Source organism: Protomyctophum bolini (assembly GCF_963924005.1).
Source record: "Protomyctophum bolini genome assembly, chromosome: 6".
Taxonomy (NCBI): Eukaryota; Metazoa; Chordata; class Actinopteri; order Myctophiformes; family Myctophidae; genus Protomyctophum; species Protomyctophum bolini.
The window spans coordinates 17,337,368-17,357,429 of NC_137867.1; the positions used below are offsets into that span (position 1 = coordinate 17,337,368).

Consider the following 20,062-nt stretch of genomic DNA (forward strand, 5'->3'; position numbering starts at 1 on the left):
CACCCTCGGGTAGCATATCAATGCTCAATGTTTTTCTGCAGCCAGCCCAGGTCTGAGGCTTTAAGGCTTTTGTTGCATGTCATTCCATTTGTATCTCCTGCCATCTCTGTGTCTCTACGCAAAACTGACGGGTGAAAAACTGAACATACGCAACGTTGCTGAGAACATTATTAGCCTCTGCTGGAGCATTAATTATCTCAATGGTAGACTATATGATTAAAGATGCTCCTCACAAGCAACTGCTTATGTTATTCTCAATGCCTGATACATTGTAGCATGAGGTGTGGATGCGATACGTTGTTGTGAGCTTATAGGTCTGATATTTTTTATGTATGACAGAGCATAAATAAGACACAGTAGGACCTACAGTTTTCTCTAATGACTAATTACTATCTTTGTTTAAAATAGGCTATACAGTACACTACCATTTATTTAGCAGTTTAGTATAATTACAATAAGATTTGCAAATGGTTAAAAAGATTATACATTACTGTCACTTAGGAGAAGATAAACAAATTAATCAGACAGAGAAGTTTTCTGATTTCAAATTATTCCCCTATGACTATGCTCTTTATTTATGAATAACAAAAGTAATATGCCTGTGTCAGAACACATAAAAATCATCCATATCCTCAAGCTAAATAGCAGAGAAATTAGACCTTATTTGTTTTCACTTAAATCACTATGAGAGGTTTAAAATGTTAAACATGTTGCTGTCATCCTTGATGAATAATGAAAGATTAATCAACATTATCTTCCTCTAGAGTTGGGCTGTGCACAGGCCAGCCAAGAACAAGACAGCCAGCAACATCTTGGGCTCTTAGTTATATGACTCACACCTATAAATACTAAATAGACAAATCTGTTCCTGTTGACTTTAGTTGAACTTGAAACAGAAGAGGAGAAATATATGAAAGGCTACATTTACATACTGAAGCAGAAGAAAAGTAAGTTTTGCATCCCATTGCGTTACAGAACAATCCTTTTCTTCGTAAAACGATGCACCATCCTGTGGATTCTGACAAATACAACAGTGAGAATGTCAATTGTTCCACAAAGGGTGTGTGTGTGTGTGTGTGTGTGTGTGTGTGTGTGTGTGTGTGTGTGTGTGTGTGTGTGTGTGTGTGTGTGTGTGTGTGTGTGTGTGTGTGTGTGTGTGTGTGTGTGTGTGTGTGTGTGTGTGTGAGAGAGAGAGATAGAGAGAGAGAGAATGAGAATGTGTGTGCATGTGTGTATTTGAAATCTAGGCAAAATGATAATTGTTTCATTAATCACTTTAGAACATGCTGTTCAGAATGGAGGGTATAGGGTAGTCATTGTAGCTAACAATTTGATGGAAAAGTGCTGACTTTATTAGATGCATTGGTTTCTTGAGAGCAAACCAATGCATTTGAGCAAGCATATTCCACCAACAAGCATTTTCAGTATAGCGCAAGTGGTCTGTATGTCCAGGATCAGTAACATACCTATATGATCTGCCTGTCTCTTTGCTTGTTTAGTTTGGAACATTTACGTATCTCAAATATTATGACCAGCCGTGAGTTTCCCCACATTTACCCCATTCCCTCCCCCAACACCTACCTACACAGACCTTTTAAAACACTTAGACGGGAATGAACATCCACTGATCCGGGTGCTCAACCTCCTGACCTTTCCCCATACACCCTACTGACATCATTGGCTGTGTTAGCATTAGAACACCTGTCTCCTAGATCAAACACTCAAATTGACAAAAAATAAAAAAGCCATTAGCCACATTGGACAAAGTCAACAGATATAAATATCCCCCTTACTTGAGCCACTGATTTGGAAAAAGTGCTTGTATGGGTGAAAGGAAGTCAAAGAATAATGCTATATCAGACATTGTTGTTACTAATGATCAGCGTTTTGGTGATTTTATCTGCGGAAATGACTACTGTCTTTATTTTACCACGGTAAACATTGCATCATCAATACAGTACATATTTTCATACTATAGTATATAGAGCAGCGGTTCCCAAACCTTTTTGGCCATGCACCCCGTTACCTCCCGACCTAGCTGACGCACCCCCCCCCCCCCCCACATGGAAATATAAATTGCATAGAGACATATATTTCCTATATATCCACATATATGAACCTGAATATGACATATATACAGCATAGGCTATATTCTGCATATACTTTCCATATATTGGCATAATATGTTAATATATTTAAAACTAGAAAAAGTCAGGGCACAGGTCTCCACCAGGCCAGGTCAGGTTGTGGCCTCCTGGTGGCGCTATAATAGGTCAATGTGAAAAATTTGTTTTTGTTGTTTGGTCAGGGACAGTCCATTCAGTTCTAAGTTCATTCATTTCCTTTGAAGGGACATTTCGACCGGGATCTGGGAGGCGACAGTGACCTTCTGTCACGTCTACTCACTGATAACTGCACCTTCTCTTTTTATTATGCTGAATCAACACACAAACATCACTGTGAGCAAAAGCATCTCAGCTCTCAGGGAAGCAGTCGGCAAGCAGTCTATGGATTACAATGGCTCGTTTGTGGGTATGCCTCATATTCATCCTGCTCTGCATACCAGGCTGTTTCCTAAGATCATGCCATGAATACTGAATACGTAGCTACAACATAATGTGGAATTAACACATTATGTGCTCCACAAAGGTATGGGCCATTTTCTCTCCACTGATAACTTATCTATGTACATACAGAGTGGAGACACCGTTCATTCATACAGTACGTCATCACACAACCGTGTCTCATTCTTTAGTTAAAGATTTTTCTTCCCCCCCCACCCCGTCAGCAACTAATCAAACACAAGTCCATGGTAATGTACGCACATCCAACACAAACTTGACAGGTGTAGATGAATAGGCTACTAAAGTTTAAGTCAAAACATTTATTATGTGCACACTTCTCTAAATACACCCACAGCACTATTTTATTTAAGGTAAGTATGGTTCGTCCCGCATCAGTTCTGTATAATGAGTATTACCTTCCTTAATAACCGGAACATCCAGAAAACTGATGCTGGTGACTGGATTCTAAGGAAAACCCTCAAATAGTTAGCAGATACTGGTGGAAGTTGAAATATGATTCAATTCAATACGATTATGAATAAATACCAATTGCTTCAGGTGGGTTACAGCTTTTATTTTGGGACTGGACCATTTCCTGATCCATATTGTACACTTGCATGTCATTTACACTATGTACATGAAGGCCTGGCGGTTGAAACATTGTACCTCCAATAGAATTGCACCGTGGGAGTCTGGGAGCATTTAGATTGATGTGCAGATAATGCTTCGGGGTTTCCTGCAGACCTTTTTTACCCCGGTGCTGCATCTTTGGCACCGTGCCAAGACAAGCCAAAGAAAAAGTGACAGCACACCTCTAGACGTTCATTTTTTTAGGGAAATAATGAATAAAAATTAATCCAATTTATTTATTTTAAAAAAATCAGCGAGATTCTCCTGCTGGCCAGCAAAGCTTTTTCCTGCAGGAAACGCTTGTCGATTAGACCCACTGTACAATTTGTTGCCGTCTTGTAGAAAACTTATTTCAATAAAATAATAAATAGCTGATCTAAAAGCCGTTTTCTCTCGACCGGCGAGCAGCAGTTCTACTCTGTGGTTGTGTAACATGGCTTTCATTCTCCTGGGAGAAAACGTTCAAAGATGCTTTTGAGATAAAATCCCAGTTCCACACACACCTTCTAGGACAGAGGGGAGGAAAAGGAGTGGGAGGATGTGATGCTTAAGATATTTTCCCTGGCTTGTTCATAGCTTTTCTTTTGCTTACATGAGGTCATAGCGACCACTAGACTTCACAATTGATGTGTGTACATTCCACTAAAACTGTCCACAACACATCAAATACTGTAGATGTGCCACAACATCCAATGAGAATGAACTGACACCATGCTAATTTGTCATCATCACCATCCATGATTCTTTTATTTATTTAAGCCTTCATTTGTACCAGAAACACACCTTACAGGAAATTGAAAAAAAAGAACAAAATCTCCAAAGCTGATTTGACAGACAAAATCACGTATTAACTATTACAGTTTTTTCAGAGATAAAGCAATACTCTGCAATTATCTCCAAGAGGACACGCATAATATAATCAATGTATACAACGGTGTGAACAATAAGTGGTCAGTGATGTCCACCTTCAGAGGCTTTCTGCAGCTTTTCTGCAGCTCTGGCAGCAGTCCTCTTCCGTCTCACCTCCTCTGCCATCTGCATGAACTCCTTCTCCCTCTGCATCAGGTGTCTCCTCTCGATCTCCCAGTCCTGCAGCCTGCTCTGGTACTGGTCCAGATCCGGCTGCTCAGCTGTAGCCAGGGCCTGGCGGGCCGTTGCAGACACTAGAGCATGCAGGGAAGCCGGATCCACCTTACCCTGCGACTCCAGCTGGCCACAGAGTTCCTAGAGAGAGGGTGGAGGCATAGCTCACTTAGCATAGATGCACAGCTCCACGACATCACTCTGAGCCATTGTTTCAACAAATTTAGCAGTGGGGACAATAAGGGATCACTGTAATGCGGCTGCTTATTGTAATGGGCTAATAACATCCAAATCAAATAACATGAGCAGTATAAATACAATAAACACCTACTGTACCTTGAATCTGCTGACATAGAGAGGAAGCTTCATCCGCTCCTCTTCATCGTCCGCATCTAGCTTGGCCTCCTCCTGTCGCTCCTCCTCACCTCCTGACTCCTCGTCTCCAGAAGAGGAGTCAGACTCTGAGACAGAGGACAGCTCCTGCAGCCAACTATTCAGGGTGCCCAGCTGTAAGAAAAACAAAATGGGAATGAAAGACCGTCAAGGGAAGCACAAAGCATTGACTTGGGTGTGTGCTCAGCTCACCTGAATTCAATCAATTTCACAATTTTAAAAAGAAAACCGTAAACAGTTTTGCTATTTTGGGGGGAAATATTTTACTTTACTTGACATACTTCCCCAGGACTTTGTGCGTTATCCTTTTTAACCCAAATGCTTTACTGTACCTTAGTTTGTGCTGTTTACATTGTTTGACGAATAAATTAATAAATCTGTAGGAGCCATTATGATGATGGCATATTAGGGGCTTTAGATTGACAGCACCTGGCTGGTTGTGTATTTACCATTTAAAAGGGTCACAGCAGGTGCAGTTATGAGGGAGGATACAGGTAGTGGGGAGCCAAAATGTTCTTACCAGACAGAACAGAGAATAACTACAGAAACCACACTGGAACTATGACTGGTATGTTCATTACAACTGCAACCTCAATAAATACAACTAAAATGACAATATCGACTGGACAGCCATAAGTTCGTTTCTATGTCTAATGTCTATTCTGCGTAGGATAATTGTCCCTTACCCTACCTGTAAAGCAAGACAAAACAGGACATTGGAAGGTGAAAATACCTCATGTTGTGAGCTTGCAGATTTGCCATTTATTTTTTAAACACGTTGAACCCCAACCCCAAGTGCACATGCCCGATTCGTTCACACAGGCATGCACCAAAGGTTTCCAACTACGACTTAGTGAACGGGCAATGCAGACAAAACAGGGAAAGCTGGGACGCCAATATAACAGACCAGGACACAGAACCAGGACAGCTTCAGACACAACCATGTCCCTGGGGTACTCATTATCACCACCAGCATGCTCATTTGGGCTTTAACATTTCCTCTCCGTCCTGCACAGGTTTATCAGTTCTACATTATTGCCGCGCTGCTATGTGACAGCTAGGGTTTAGCTTCCATTGTGGTGATTCTCACAGACGTTTGACTCTCCTCCAGGCTCCTCCAAATTTCATTAGATGCTAACTGAACTATTGAATTGGACAGGACAGACGGGATTAGAGGTGCTACGTGCATGTGTGCGCAAATAACGCAGCTGTCGTGACAGCGCATGTGGTCCGTCTCAGCAGATGAGAACTCCGCCTGCGTCACATGCCCGACCCGGAGAGTAACAATGGACTGTCTATGCTATATATCTTTGCTGTCGGGAAGAAACCAGAATGTTCATTTTTGAGAAAATGAAGAAAAACTTATATTTTGAAAACAAAGGCAATACTGCCTCAAAGTTGGTGTTGTGGAATAAACTCAAAGTTTAATTGTAATTAATCTTATATTAAATAGATTAGTAGGATTAACCTCTTGAGTCCTATTCTATCATTGTTCGACAGTTGTAAAAAACTTGCGAAAATGGACGATCACCCCTTAACGTTTTAAGCCTCATCTCCATGTCTAAGATATATCTTCACTAAAAGGCATTTCAGTTCAGAGCGAGTTTACGTTTAGGACAATACTGACAATAACTGTAGGGATGCCTTAATGGTAACATAATCTGTAATTTAGCACATCTGAAAGCCACACACCCCTAAAAGGACATTGTTACTTTGTCCTCGCTCTAAATAAACACATGGTTTAGGCACCACCCACGCCACGGCAAGATATGTTCCTCTTCTTCCTGAGGTGATCATGACCCATACATGGTGGAGGAAATATTGTCTTTGGCCGTGAAGGCTGAAATCAGAGTTGCATTTCAAGGCCTTACTGTGTCCTGGGACAGCCTGATATCTCCTGGAGTGGCGGCCACTCTCTCCATGACAGCCAGGGCTCTGCCCAGATAACCATTGGTCCAGATGAGAGGCATGCCTTTGAAAACGGCGTTAATTCCCTTTGTCATCTCCAACTTGCCTGGACAGAAACAAAGGTAAAATGAGAACAATAGCAGCATTTTAGACTAGTGTAATCCACGTAACTAGCCTATTGATCACACCTGATCACCCCTAGATCTCCATATATGGAGCTGGCCTGTTATGACATCACAATGGTGTCCTGACATCTGCATAGACTCCATATATGGGCATGCAAGGGAGACAGACATAATAACTGGGTGGGGCATGCATTTCCAACTTGCATCGTTCCAAGTAGGCCTTTCCCCACGGGCACCGCTCTAGTTATTATAATAGATAAAGGCTCGCTCCATTCTAAGCCCCATCTATACTTTGCAGTACATCGTTTCAGGCAAAGATTGCAGAAATAGCTGATCTACTAGTTCACAACGTGTTGCATCGAGGAGCGGTGTGAGCTTGTAGATCTTCATTTTTTGTTTTAATCTATAAAAAATGTACGGCAAAGATACGTAAGGTCTGTTTGGCTGGGCTTACAGCAGCCAAAAAGATCATGGACCCCGAGGCACATTGTGAGCTTGTAGATCTTAACTTTAGAAAATGTATAATTTTAAAAGATCATAGCCCGCTGCCCAACGCTGGAATCCCCCTCATGACGTTTCCAAAACACACTGGCTGCGAAGCTTTCTGGACATATCTGGAACTGTCATCGGCAAGGATTAATCAGGCCCAAGAGGGCACAATTTCAATATGGACACTGGACAGACCTGACCAGACCAGACCAACTGACCCGGTGATGTAATGGATGTGTTGTGGGTTGATTATTTTGTGAATAGGATGGGGGGAGGGAGGGGGTTGTGTGTGTGTGTCTGTGTTTTAAGTTCAATTTTATATGTTGTAAAATTATTACACGTTTTGCTTGATCAGAAAATGAATAAAAACTGAATGAGAAAAAAAAATAATCTATACATCATCAATTAAAGTTAAATTAATCTTTGCATGACTATTTTAAACAAATCAGCCCAAACCCCATGAGCTTAGTAGAGTAGAGCATGAGAGAAGGACATGGAGCAGAATGTACAGTACACACACCCAGGAGGGAATTGCCAAGAAGTTGAGCACTCAAGCCCACAGTGTTGTTTTGCTTGAGTCCAGCGATCAGCAGCGCAGCGCCCAGCATCCGCTCTTCTGCCACCTGGACATTAGAGGACACACCTTGATTAACACAATGACATTCATGCCTTTTCATCTAACAGATGTACATATGTCAAACAATTAGAGATATACAAGTGACGCCTCCTATGGAGCGTGGTTAAACCCAATTAATATTGAATGCACAAAATGTTTAATTAGAAGAATATATACATTATATATATATACATACACACACACACACACACACACACACACATTATATAATGTCTTATTTTAAACTGTAAATGCTGCAAAATTCTATAATTCTATTACAAGTCAGAATGGCTATACTCAAACAAACAATGTAGAAATGTCCTTACAGTGAGTGGTGGCTTGGTTGCTAGGTAACTGGACAAAGCATACATGGATAGGATCTGTGTGGATGGAAGGTCAAAGGCCTCCTGAAGCATCACCTCTTCAACTACCGAGCATGCACCTTAGAATAATAAAAGGAATAAACAAAAACATAATAAACCAGTGATTCTCAACCTTTGATATGCATTAAACCTGAGGGACCACTTGTAACTTCAAACTCCATTTTAACCATGATAGCCATGATAGTGTACTTTATTAAAAAAAAATTGTCTGAGTTGTTCACAAACGCCAGTACATAAAATGACCAAAAGGTTTTTTGAAAGTGAAATATGGCTTTAACAAGTTGAACAAAAACAGTCCTTACAATGTCCTTACAGTAACAGTCAGTTTTTTTTAATGTCACCAGTTGGAAAATAATCCATCTGTTAATATTCTATTATAATCATAGGAAAACATTACGGCAACAAATAGTACAATGTACCGTATTACCTTTGAAGTCTTCCTCCTTAATGTATGAATCTATCAGTAGGTTAAAAGTGAAGTCATCTGGGAACATTCCATATTGAACCTACACACACACACACACACACACACACACACACACACACACACACAGAAATAATATTTCATAGTGTGGTCCAGCACAATTATTAAGTGTTGGTTTATTGTGTGGAGTGAGTTTACCTTGTTTTTGAGTGTGTATAGTGCTTTGTCCCTTGCTCCATATTTGAGACACTGTCTGAACCATCCATGCATAGTCCAGTTTCTCAGGTACCAACAGTTAGGGCTATGACGGAACCTACAGGGGGAAGAATTTTACTTATTAAGACCTGAGGCCGATTTAAATTTCAAAAAACGTTTTTTTGCTATATCAGTGGTGCCCAAACCTTTTCGTGTCAAGGAGCCCCCAAAATGATATGCATTTGGCCACCGATCCCAATCTCAATATATTTTGTACCAGGGACCCCCAGAAGCAAAGATTTGATCTCAATGGGATTTTTACAATCTTCATGTCACATATAACAAAAACAGCGACTGGTTGCAACTGAAGCTGGCATGTGAAAGAAATAGAAAGTTTGATACACCTCATCATGTGTTTCCACTCACTTATAAAGGTAATATTCTGCTTGCTCAACTTCTTCTCTTGACGTTATATTGTCAATAAACTGAAAAGGAAACAAAAGAAAAACATAATTAATATAATATATATTAGTAAAATGTCATTCCTTTTGTTGGTTGGATGATTATGAAAGAATTATGTTTATAATTGTACACCTATGCAATGCGTTATTGTGTCCTGTAAGTCAATGTTTGGCTGGGCACCTTTGGTGCATGACACAGAAATAAAGAATCTATCCATTATTATTAATTATGCGTTTCCCCTGGTGCCTCCAACTACCATCTAATTCCTGAACTGAAATATATTTCAGCATACATATCTTACCCGTGATATAGTCACCGAGCTAACGGGCAACTTCCTCTCATACGTCCTGTCCATGGATGCAGCTAAAAGAGCTGTCAAGACAAAGAAATATACTGTATATAATACATATAACACCATGACATTTTACAGGCTGTTGTTGAATACTCATGGAGAAAAGACATTGTGATACTGCCACCCTGTGTTCATCAAGCGCACACACATGAACACTTTGCATCTGAAGAACATAATGACATTAATTCAAGTGTGCACACTCTTGTCAGTTGTCAAGGTGACTGCAGCCGACGAGCGCCGATATGGATATTTATCTCTGTCAGCCCTTAATATGTAACCACACAGTATATTCCATTACATCACTGAGGTGAGGATGTCTCAGGTGCATCCATGCGATGTAGTTTTGTTTCAGCACAGTGCTAATTCATCCATTTGTACACTCTCAGAGTTAAAATATGATCTACAGTACATATAGGTAGATGGCGGGTAGTATGGGTACACAAAAACAAAATAGAGCAGACACAAAAGAGCTCCGCTGACTACTGCAACCAGTCTGTAACCCAAATCCTGAGAGACTCCCATGGATGGAGGTTCCATCAATATACATACAGTTGTAATTGATGTCGGTAATAATGTGCAGTATATAGAGATCAATATGAATCACTTACCCAAGTTCTGGGGGTCTTTCTCTCTCGACTCCCATAGTGTGGTGTCTGTGTATGCTGCGGAGAGCAAACACCTCCTTGCTGTAATCAAGACAACATAGTTGCATAATTTAAACACTATATGTAAGAGAAATAGTAATACTACGTTTAACAGATTAGTAATGAGTTAAACTGCCTTTAAGTCCCAGTCAAAAATAATTATAATTATGAGGACCTTGAAACAGAGATGATCACAACAGTTAGCTGGCATGCTAAGGTTAGCTTAAGCACTTCATTGTAAACAGCTTGGGGCAATCAAGGGCAAGCTATTTGAAACTTTTCCCAAATGTGAAGTGCTGCCACAGAGGTCCTCAGTTAATTGTAAGAAGACTTACCAGTAAAAGTGGGAGTTATACTTTTAACTTTGACAGCTGCAGTGAAACAGCGTTGCAACACGGAGGCTGCCATCTTGTTCTTATTCTTTCTTTGGTGTATGGCGTTTATCGTTCGTATTTGTTGCATTACCGCCACCTACTGAGGCTATCATCTATTTTGGGACAGTACAATTTTTGGACAAGATGAAGACTTGTTGTTTGTTTATTTCTTGGTAGTTATAAACCCAATTGTGCCCAAGTTTATACGTCTAACGATATGACTCGGTTCATCGGTTATATCATATAATAGATGAATAGAGGACTACTTTTCAGGCTGAGAATTAAATCTACACAATAATGGGTGGACTGGACATGCCGGTTCTGTAACAGTTGAGGGCGCCATTTGGACGAAGAGAAGACAGAAGACAGTCCTGTTGAAGCATGGAGCCTGGAGGTAAATAAACATTACATAACATCTTGTTACTGTTCCTCGACGACAACTTTCTGTTCAAGGGCTCGAATGTAGTGTGTGTGTGTGTGTGTGTGTGTGTGTGTGTGTGTGTGTGTGTGTGTGTGTGTAGGAGGGGGGTGATAACTGTTATTAGCAGTTGTGGACAGTAATGAAGTTGAGTACTGCAATTTACTTGAGTATTTTTTGGATACTTGACTATCCCTGCTACATTTCAAATGAAATATTGTACGTTAGACTCCACTACATTCCTATAGCTAGGTCCCTAGCTATTTCAAATTGTAGCAGATCTACAAGCTCACACTTTCTTTCTTTCTTACTACTAGAGTGGTGCCCGACTGCCCGTTGGGCACTGGCCTACTTGGAACGATGCAAATTGGAAATGCATGCCCCACCCAGATATTATGTCTGTGTCCCTTTTATGTTCATATATGGAGTTCTTTGTCAGGCAGCCAGCTCCATATATGGACACTGGGCAGGGGCCCTCTCCAGAGGCCTTTTTGGGGCGGTTCTGGACAACCGTGGGTCCGACCGACCCCACACTGGGCACTGCACTGGTGGGGTGGTGGACCGCGTGTTTGAAGTCGGTGGGGCGAACGGTGCTCGAGTTACGTGGATTACAACAGTACACACACACACACAGACAGACAGACAGACAGACAGACAGACAGACAGAGACTTGGTGCATTTGTCCAGAGTAGGCCTATTTGTGCTATTGAAATGCTCTGTATCTTTTAAAGTTTGTCAGCCGTTGTCATTTTTGTTTAGTTTTTTTAAGGGACAGCCTAATTTGGCTGTAATTAGCCTATACTGTACAGTAAGTAGACTTCTTGTCAAAAGGCCAAATAAGGTTACATGTTGAGTCTGGGTGGGACTGTGTTGTTGGGAAGAATTGTTTGCACCGTTTCGTTCACTCACTGACTACCAAAACAGGAAGTGAATATTACCTGAGGGCCACGTGCCCACGTCAACTGGAACTAGTGGACAAATAAACTAACTGGAACTAGTGGACAAATAAACTATTAGATAGATAGATAGATAGATAGATAGATAGATAGATAGATAGATAGATAGATAGATAGATAGATAGATAGATAGATAGATAGATAGATAGATAGATAGATAGATAGATCAAACCAGAAAATATCATTGTTTCTGAATCCTCTTTCAACAAGGGACAGTCCTTTGTCTCTCCATTGCTTCCTCAACCTGTGTTACTCTAGTTTCCAGTTATAATAAAGAGTTTAGAGAAGTTTAGCGTCAGACATAATGGGCTGTATTTTGCGTGTCTTAAGTACCAGGTCTTATTACCTAACTTCGATCTTTCGATCTTCTTCTATCTGAGTTTGAAATCCCCTGCATACTGTAACTGTTCACAATTGATTTATAGCCCTCAATTTCAAAGAGACCTGCTATATTCCCAATCATTTTCCATATTGACCAATGACCATATAATTTACCATTCATGCCATTCATGTCTATCAAATTGATCCCATCTTCCCATGAACACAAATAGGCCTACCACTAACTTCTTATCGGAAAGCAGAACATCAAACCTTTTAACGACATGAGACATTTTCCCACCAGAGCACTGTCCCCTGTGTCACATGCCTGTACATACAGTGTGTGTGTGTGTGTGTGTGTGTGTGTGTGTGTGTGTGTGTGTATGTGTGTGTGCGTGTGCGTGTGCGTGTGTGTGTGTGTGTGTGTGTGTGCGCGGTGCGTGTGTGCGTGCGTGCGTGTGTGTGCATGTGCGTGCGTGGGTCTGTCTGTGGGGGTCCGTGGGTGCATGCAATCCGTTCATCCTGTCATGGGTCTAAAAGTTTCAGTTCACCATGAGAGATTCCATTCCAGCCTGAAAGAAAAGGCACAGATATGAGATCAGTTGTTCGTGTTTTAAGGATACCAGACGATAGAGCTGAGCTGATTCTAGGTCTGTGGCTTCAGTTTCCACTGTCTTTGCATGATGAGCCAGTGGTTGGGATTGAAATGTGAAGGTGAGGAGAAGGAAAGGAGAGGAGGATGTGAGAACTTCCTCAAAACATTTGCAGTTTCATCCTCAGGGTAAGGTGGTGGTCCCCCTTGGTGAAAATAGAGAAGCTTGTGTTCTGCAATTTACCTGAAAAGAAATTGCTTAACGTTTACGTGAAATGCTCTGAGTCTCATTGCTAGGTCAAATTAATTGTCATACAAATAATTGTGATTGTTTTTTGTGTTTTTGGCACATTGGAACATATTTAGAAATTGCCTTTATGTTTGGCTTTTAGGCTTTGTGAACAAAAATGAGCAAGTTATGACAAATAACTTCGCTATTTGATTGATTATGTTTTTAAATTCCTTAACCAAATGAAGAGAAAATATAATATCGTTATGGTATGGACGGGCTAATTCGAAAACATCTAGAGTAATTTGAACATAATAACACACGTACACAGTACACACACAGTACAGACACAGTACACACAGTACACACACACACACACACACACACACACACACACACACACACACACACACACACACACACACACACACACACACACACACACACACACACACACACGTCACACACACACACACACACACACACACACACACACACACACACACACACACACACACACACACACACACACACACACACACACACACACCCACTGGTGGTTAAAGACCCCTGTCACTAAAAATAACAGGTATAAATTGTCCTTTATACCTGCCTCCATCCGGGCCATCAATGGGGGAAGTAGGAGGTAGCTGCCGTGGGGGGGGGGGGGGGGGGGGGGGTGGTGAGGATAGATATAGTTAGTTACACTTTATATTTAAAGGTAATGATCTGTATCTTGTGATATTGTATACGTATGTCTGTTGTTGTTCTTGTTGTTGTATGTTTACTGTATTGTGTCTAGTAGAGCTTTTTTTATGCTGTAAAATGAATTGCCCAGCTTGGGACATATACATACATGCACTTGACCTTGACCATGACACATCACTGTAAAATCGTGGAACATGTGATGCGTCTAAAACCAAAACAACAGTGTGTAATAATGAAATGCCAAATGTTTATTTAGCCTATGTTTTATTAAAATACACTAGAACACGAGTACACCTCAAACATCATGACTGATGTTAATGTAACACATAAATGAATGTGTTTAGTATTTAAAAAGTCAAGTGATACCGGCGATTAAACATGTTCTTCTGTTTATAATCTAAACACCGTGACACACTTAATGTTATAAATAGGTGTTCAGACCATTTGATTTGCACACACACACACACACGCACGCACACACAACACACACACACACACACACACACACACACACACACACACACACACACACACACACACACACACACACACACACACACACACACACACACACACACACACACACACACACACACACACACACACACACACACACACACGCACTGCTTTGGTGATCAATGTGCTTTCTACACAGACACAGTCACATAGACACATGAAGCCTTTTGTCTGGGACACCCACTGTGTTCTTCTCGTCTGTTTGATCACAACCTGAAAGAGAGAAGAGGGAGAGAGAGGTGTTTTCTCTTCCCCTTCCTCTCTTTGGTAAAAACAGTAAATAAGAAAGGCCAGCCTTTGAACTTCACAGCGACAGTCTCTGGCTCCATAATAATGAGACTGCTGCAGGTGGATAATATAGTACAGTATCATTTGGCTACAGGATTCCATTAAAGTTCTGTATGAATCATCATTAGAAGGATGTTTATGAGACATTTTGATATTTATGAGTATATATAAGTATAAATTTTATACTTCCCCCTTCATACTTCCCACTCCCAAACAGGGCGAAGACGATTACGTAAACAATGTAGTCAGTTGCAGATTTCTACAGTAATTACCTGCATGTAACCAATGCATATTGCATATGACTAGTGATGTTGGAAAGCAATTGGTAACAGATTAATACTGTAATTGTACAGTATTTGTAAGCGATGCAATATGATTACTTTTTGACCACTTGCTATTTGTTCGGCCATTGTAACATGCCCAGAATAGAGACTATAGTTTTCATGAATTCATTTAATTTAACAGTGTATTGAAGTAAGCCTCATAGCATAATTCCTATGTCACATTTTTAAGGCTTTCAGGAAAGAAGAAATTGAAAATTGACTTGAAAAAACATTTTGAAAAAAAACTAAAACACTCATTTTATTATATCTGCCTATACCTCTTCTCTACACTGCTCGTTCATCGTGCCTTATTGCCTAATGCCTATGATATGTTGTCAATCACATTTTGTGAATATAACCTTCTCAATTCTGCTCCACACATAGAGGTGTCATTATAATAATATAATCAGACAGAGGTTCATTCTTTCAAAATCACAGTTTATTCCATAAATAGGCTCACAGTTAGATTTGATCTATTTATTTATGTCATTGTCAATAACTCAAGCATTTACTGGTCTATCAAAAAATATTATTGCTGCTCCCAAAAAAAATCATTTAGGCTAAAATGTCCCACAAAGGAATAGCAAAATGGACATATCAGTGATCAGTATAACTATTAGTAATCAGATCTTTAAGTTTGAGATCCTGTATTACAAAAAATGTAGATTGTAAAAATTAAATTATAAACTCATGCGATCAGTTAATATTGAAAAATATATTTATGTCAGTGTTTGCCATTTGTAATGTAATTGTCATCATATCATCATCAGTGATCATATGTACAGTACAATAAACTTCACAGCATCTTATCCTCAAATTTCATGTTAATTTGCGTTATTTGACCCTTCCATGTTGGATGTTGCCATTGGATACACCTCTTAATATAAACGTACACCATGTTCTGTTCATGTCGTCACATCCTTCAGAAACAACATTAACCCTTTTGGTGTTAGCATTATGCTATGCTTTAGCTATTGAAAAGTAGCAGATCTACAAGCTTGTAGGTCTGCTATTTTTGAAAAATCGAAGAACGACTGGCATAGAAACATAGCTTTTTCAGAAAACTGTCAGGATGTAGAAGACATTTTTAGAATCTGATCTCAGGTCAGAACCAGGAAAATCTTACACACTTTCCTCCCTCACGTCTCTGACGGTCTGCATGCCTACAGTGTGATCATCACAACTTCAGCATCCTCCAATCCCTGCATCTTCTTCCTCTTTCTTATCCTCATCCCGGGGCTCGGTAGCACCGAATATATGGCCTGAGAGTGAGTGACCCCCTCTCTCACCTGGCACTAACCCGCTCTGTTTCCCTCCTGCTTCAGGGTGCTTCATACTGCTGACACCGTAGCTCTCCCTCTCTTGTTGACCTGCGTCCAGCTGCTGCTGCTGCTGGTAAGTCTCTTCTCCCAGTTCTGAATCTGAATGATAGCCGTACAACTGTCTGCTGCCTAACTCACGCTGGTACATCTGGTCGCCTAGCTCTGAGTCGGACGGCTCAGGTGTCTCCCCCGACTGGGGCTGACGCAGCTGGCCGGCTGCAGTATCTATGTAGTGCTCGCCTTGTTCTTCTGACTCAGTCTCAGACTGATGGGCATTGTGGCGCTCCTGGTCACCTGCCTCATGATGCCGGTATGCCTGATTTTGTGCATCTCCTGCCTTAAGTTCAGGCGGGTAGCCTGTGCCTCCTTGCTGTAGTTCTGCGATGTATTGGCCGCGGCCCGCTGCTTGGTGCTGGTCCACCTCCGGGCTGTACTGGCTCCTCCTGTAAAAACTCTCCTCGTCCTCCTCGTCGTGACACGAGCTTCCAGGCACGCTCTCGCCGTCCGACTGGGAGAGACGGAGGCCGGGCAGGCCCGGAGGCTTCTGGGAAAGGTCGAAGGGCTCCTCTTGGCTGAAGCGGGTCAAGAGGCCCAGTGGGCCGCCCAGGCAGAATCGTCCTCTTCGCCTGAAAACTGGCATGAGATAAAAAACAGACAGAAAGTCACATTGATTTTGGCAGGTAAATAGTATAGTGGAAACAACATATCAGACAGTGCTCCATTTGATCAAATGAGAATCCTTACATCTTGCGTCCAGCCCTCTGTCCATTATGCCGTGCTTAACCTTCATGTGCCTGGTGAGGTTTCCTTTCAGGGTGAACTTGCTTGGACAGTAGAGGCATTTGAAGGGCTTGCTGTCCGAGTGGAGGTGCATGTGGCCCATCAGGTTATGCATCCTGTTGAACTCCTTGCCACAAAGCTGAAAGACACAGGAGACAACAATCCAACTGCTGAGAGAGGAGTGCAGGACATCCCCCCCCCACACACACTGCATCAAACAGTTTAATCAACATGCTATAAGAATTATATTTCATATGAATCCAATGTGAGCTGCACATGCACGGAAAATATTAAGCAAATGAGACACCATCAGCGTGTGTACAAACATCCACATCTGTGCACATCATCTGCTGATTGTCAATTGAATCATAGCATTTTGTACAACAATAAGGGTGGCTGTCCAAGTTCTGAATGATTGGATTTGCATTCTTTGAAACACAGTAACATTCCATTCTGTAGTAAACACTATTTAAAGCCACCAAAACAATAGGCCAACAATGTTCATTTTATTAAACTTCCCCTTCTGTCCGACAACTACAGAAGACTAATTTTCTCAGCAAAGTCATACAACAATACGTAATCATGAATGAATGTCCAGGCACTCATTCAGATACACAAACACGCCCTCTCTTTTCTCCCTGTCTTCCTCTAGCTCTCTCTTTTGCTTCCCCCCATCTCTCGCTCTCTCTCTCTCTCTCACACACACACACACACACACACACACACACACACACACACACACACACACACACACACACACACACACACACACGTGCGCATGCACAGGAGAGAGGAAGCCACAGCGAGACAGGGGCTGGAGGAGAACAGGGAAGGGCAACTCCTGCGCTGTCCTTCCTCTGCATTCTTTTTTATTAGGGTGGTCCTTTCCTTCAGGAGGAGAGAGGGACTGTAAACTGTCCAAGAGGACCGTGAGAAAACAGGAAGCTCCCTCCAGCAGCAGAGAAAGCGAGATGAAATCTATTTGCGGGCTCTGTTCTCCGGGGAGGCTGGGAGCCATTGTTAGAGAGGCAGTTTGTGCAGCGATATCCTTCCTATGGACAAGGAGGCTTCCACTGCCAAAAGCCTCTCTCTCTGCTATCTGGTCATCACTGCAGTCGTCCTAGCGTGCTCCAAGGTCACGCAGACACATCCAAAACAGTGCAGAGAGACCCTTTCATAGTATAACTGCTTTTGGATATTAACCACTATTTCATGCTTTGTCATGCGTTGGTGTAGCGCTGCGAGAGAAAAAAAAGACGGTCTACGACTCTACGGCAAGCTCACAATCCGTCACATTCTTTTAGCCACATGTCACCAAACAGACATTTGTGTGTGGTTCATATCCTTAAAATACTGTAGGTACAGTTAATTCAAATAATTAATTTAATTGATTATATAAAAAATCATTTTCAAAAAATTATGTGAGCTTGTAAATCTGCTATTTTCCTGAAACCGTTGTACAACAAAGACTTAAATAGGACTTACTGTAAGTAGTTAATCTACTAATTGATTTAGTTGATTGTAAAACAATAAATCTATAAAAAATATTTAGTGTAAATTCGTTGATTTGTGGAAAAATCAACTAATCGAAAAGGCAATCAATATAATAATTGCCAAAATGATAATCGATCGCTGGTGTCCTATTAGCAATGTGGGTTTTCGCAGGCCAGGCATTGGGTTAATTTGGCATGCAACAACACGAATGCAGCCCCGTGACCCACCTTGCACTTATAGGGTTTGATGTCTGAATGGACGATCATGTGGGCCTTGAGGGTTTGTTTTTGGACAAAGCTCTTGAAGCACATGTGGCACTGGTAGGCTCTGATGTTGGTGTGTATCAGCACGTGGCGCTTCATGTTGGCCAGCAGTGTGAACTCGCGGCCGCAGATACGACACTTGTGCTCCTTCACTCCCTGACAGAGAAAGAGAGAGCGGAGACGGCAGTGCGTTATGATGCCAGTGGTTCTCAAAGCGGTCCTTGATGGGGGTTCCAGGGGGTCCCCGGACAAAACTATAGTTAGGAACCAAATTGACCCTTATGTGTCTGTAACTCGGTGTGTGCAAATGGAACCAAATGGACCCGTTCCATTTGTACACTCAGAGTGAATTGAACAATGATGATACTACAGTGTACTGTAGATTGGGACCCCGGAGATCAAAATGGTGTCACATCTGTGGCCTAATGCATATCAAGCTGGGGGTCCTTGAAATTAAAATGGTTGAGAATCGCTGCTAAAGATCTTCATTTGTGACGGTTCAAACGGGGATCCACGGGATAATATGTGTCAATTTGGGGGTCCTTAAAATGAAAAAGTTTGAGAAGCACTGCGTTATGCATTCTCTTTAGCAAAAAATAAAAAAGAGGGTACTTGTCTGGACTGTAAGAAATGGTTTTGAATCATTTGACATGTCTGACTAGTGTCCTGAATCTTTCAGTTGTTCCCATCAGCGGCTGTTGATCAGCCAGGATGTGAATGAGGATTAAAAGGCAGCCTATACAGTAACGACACCTCAGAATAGTGCCTGGCGTCCTGAATAGTTCCCTTTCTCGTCATACCATTTTCTAGGACAAATTGCCGTTCCTCACGACGTGGCATCTCACCTTATGTGTGAGTGTGTGCTGCTTTAAGTGGTGCGACTGGATGAACTCCATCCCACACTCAGTGCAGATGAAGGGCCTGATGTCTTTGTGTTTCATCATGTGGTTCTGGAGCTGGCTGGGGTACTGGAAGGTCTTCTGGCACTCCCCACACCTGCATGAACACCAGCTTTCATCTCAGTAGTGGAAACTGGAAAGTAACTGGCCTGGCCCAAAACACACTCGCCCCGAGTATTCTTGTATTTGTTTTACTGAGGTTAAGGTTAGGAATAAGGTTAGGGTATAGGCATAGTTTTACTGAGGTTAAGGTTAGAAATAAGGTTAGGCGTATAGGCATAGTTTTACTGAGGTTAAGGTTAGCAATAAGGTTA

General features: G+C 41.6%; 2 protein-coding genes across 2 annotated transcripts in view; both read right to left on the reverse strand.

Moving 5' to 3' along the window:
* Positions 1-3,912: 3,912 nt before the first annotated feature.
* On the reverse strand, positions 3,913-10,687 carry mrps27 (mitochondrial ribosomal protein S27). Its single transcript, XM_080765976.1, has 11 exons — positions 10,604-10,687; positions 10,233-10,310; positions 9,574-9,644; positions 9,237-9,295; positions 8,814-8,928; positions 8,619-8,697; positions 8,135-8,250; positions 7,713-7,815; positions 6,542-6,684; positions 4,614-4,784; positions 3,913-4,418 (listed from the first exon to the last, which is right to left on the reverse strand). Exons 1-11 carry the CDS (start codon positions 10,674-10,676, stop codon positions 4,146-4,148), a joined length of 1,281 nt encoding a protein of 426 aa, XP_080622102.1. The 5' UTR covers positions 10,677-10,687; the 3' UTR covers positions 3,913-4,145.
* Positions 10,688-15,480: 4,793 nt separating this feature from the next.
* The window catches only part of znf366 (zinc finger protein 366), a 9,784-nt gene continuing 5,202 nt past the window's right edge, over positions 15,481-20,062 (reverse strand). The window contains exons 4-7 of the mRNA XM_080765322.1: positions 19,695-19,845; positions 18,814-19,005; positions 17,057-17,231; positions 15,481-16,945 (exon numbers count right to left, since the gene is read on the reverse strand). Of these exons, the coding sequence (XP_080621448.1) occupies positions 16,176-16,945; positions 17,057-17,231; positions 18,814-19,005; positions 19,695-19,845 (1,288 nt within the window). The 3' untranslated portion in view covers positions 15,481-16,175. The remainder of the gene's footprint in view (positions 16,946-17,056; positions 17,232-18,813; positions 19,006-19,694; positions 19,846-20,062) is intronic.

Excerpts from the sequence above, each read along its gene's own strand:
- mrps27 (XM_080765976.1), bottom strand. The coding sequence starts at position 10,676 with ATGGCAGCCTCCGTGTTGCAACGCTGTTTCACTGCAGCTGTCAAAGTT. Across the intron at positions 8,929-9,236 it reads GCAGAATATTACCTTTATAA|GTTCCGTCATAGCCCTAACT; the intron begins GTGAGTGGAAAC and ends TTCCCCCTGTAG. Across the intron at positions 6,685-7,712 it reads TCTTGGCAATTCCCTCCTGG|GCAAGTTGGAGATGACAAAG; the intron begins GTGTGTGTACTG and ends GTTTCTGTCCAG.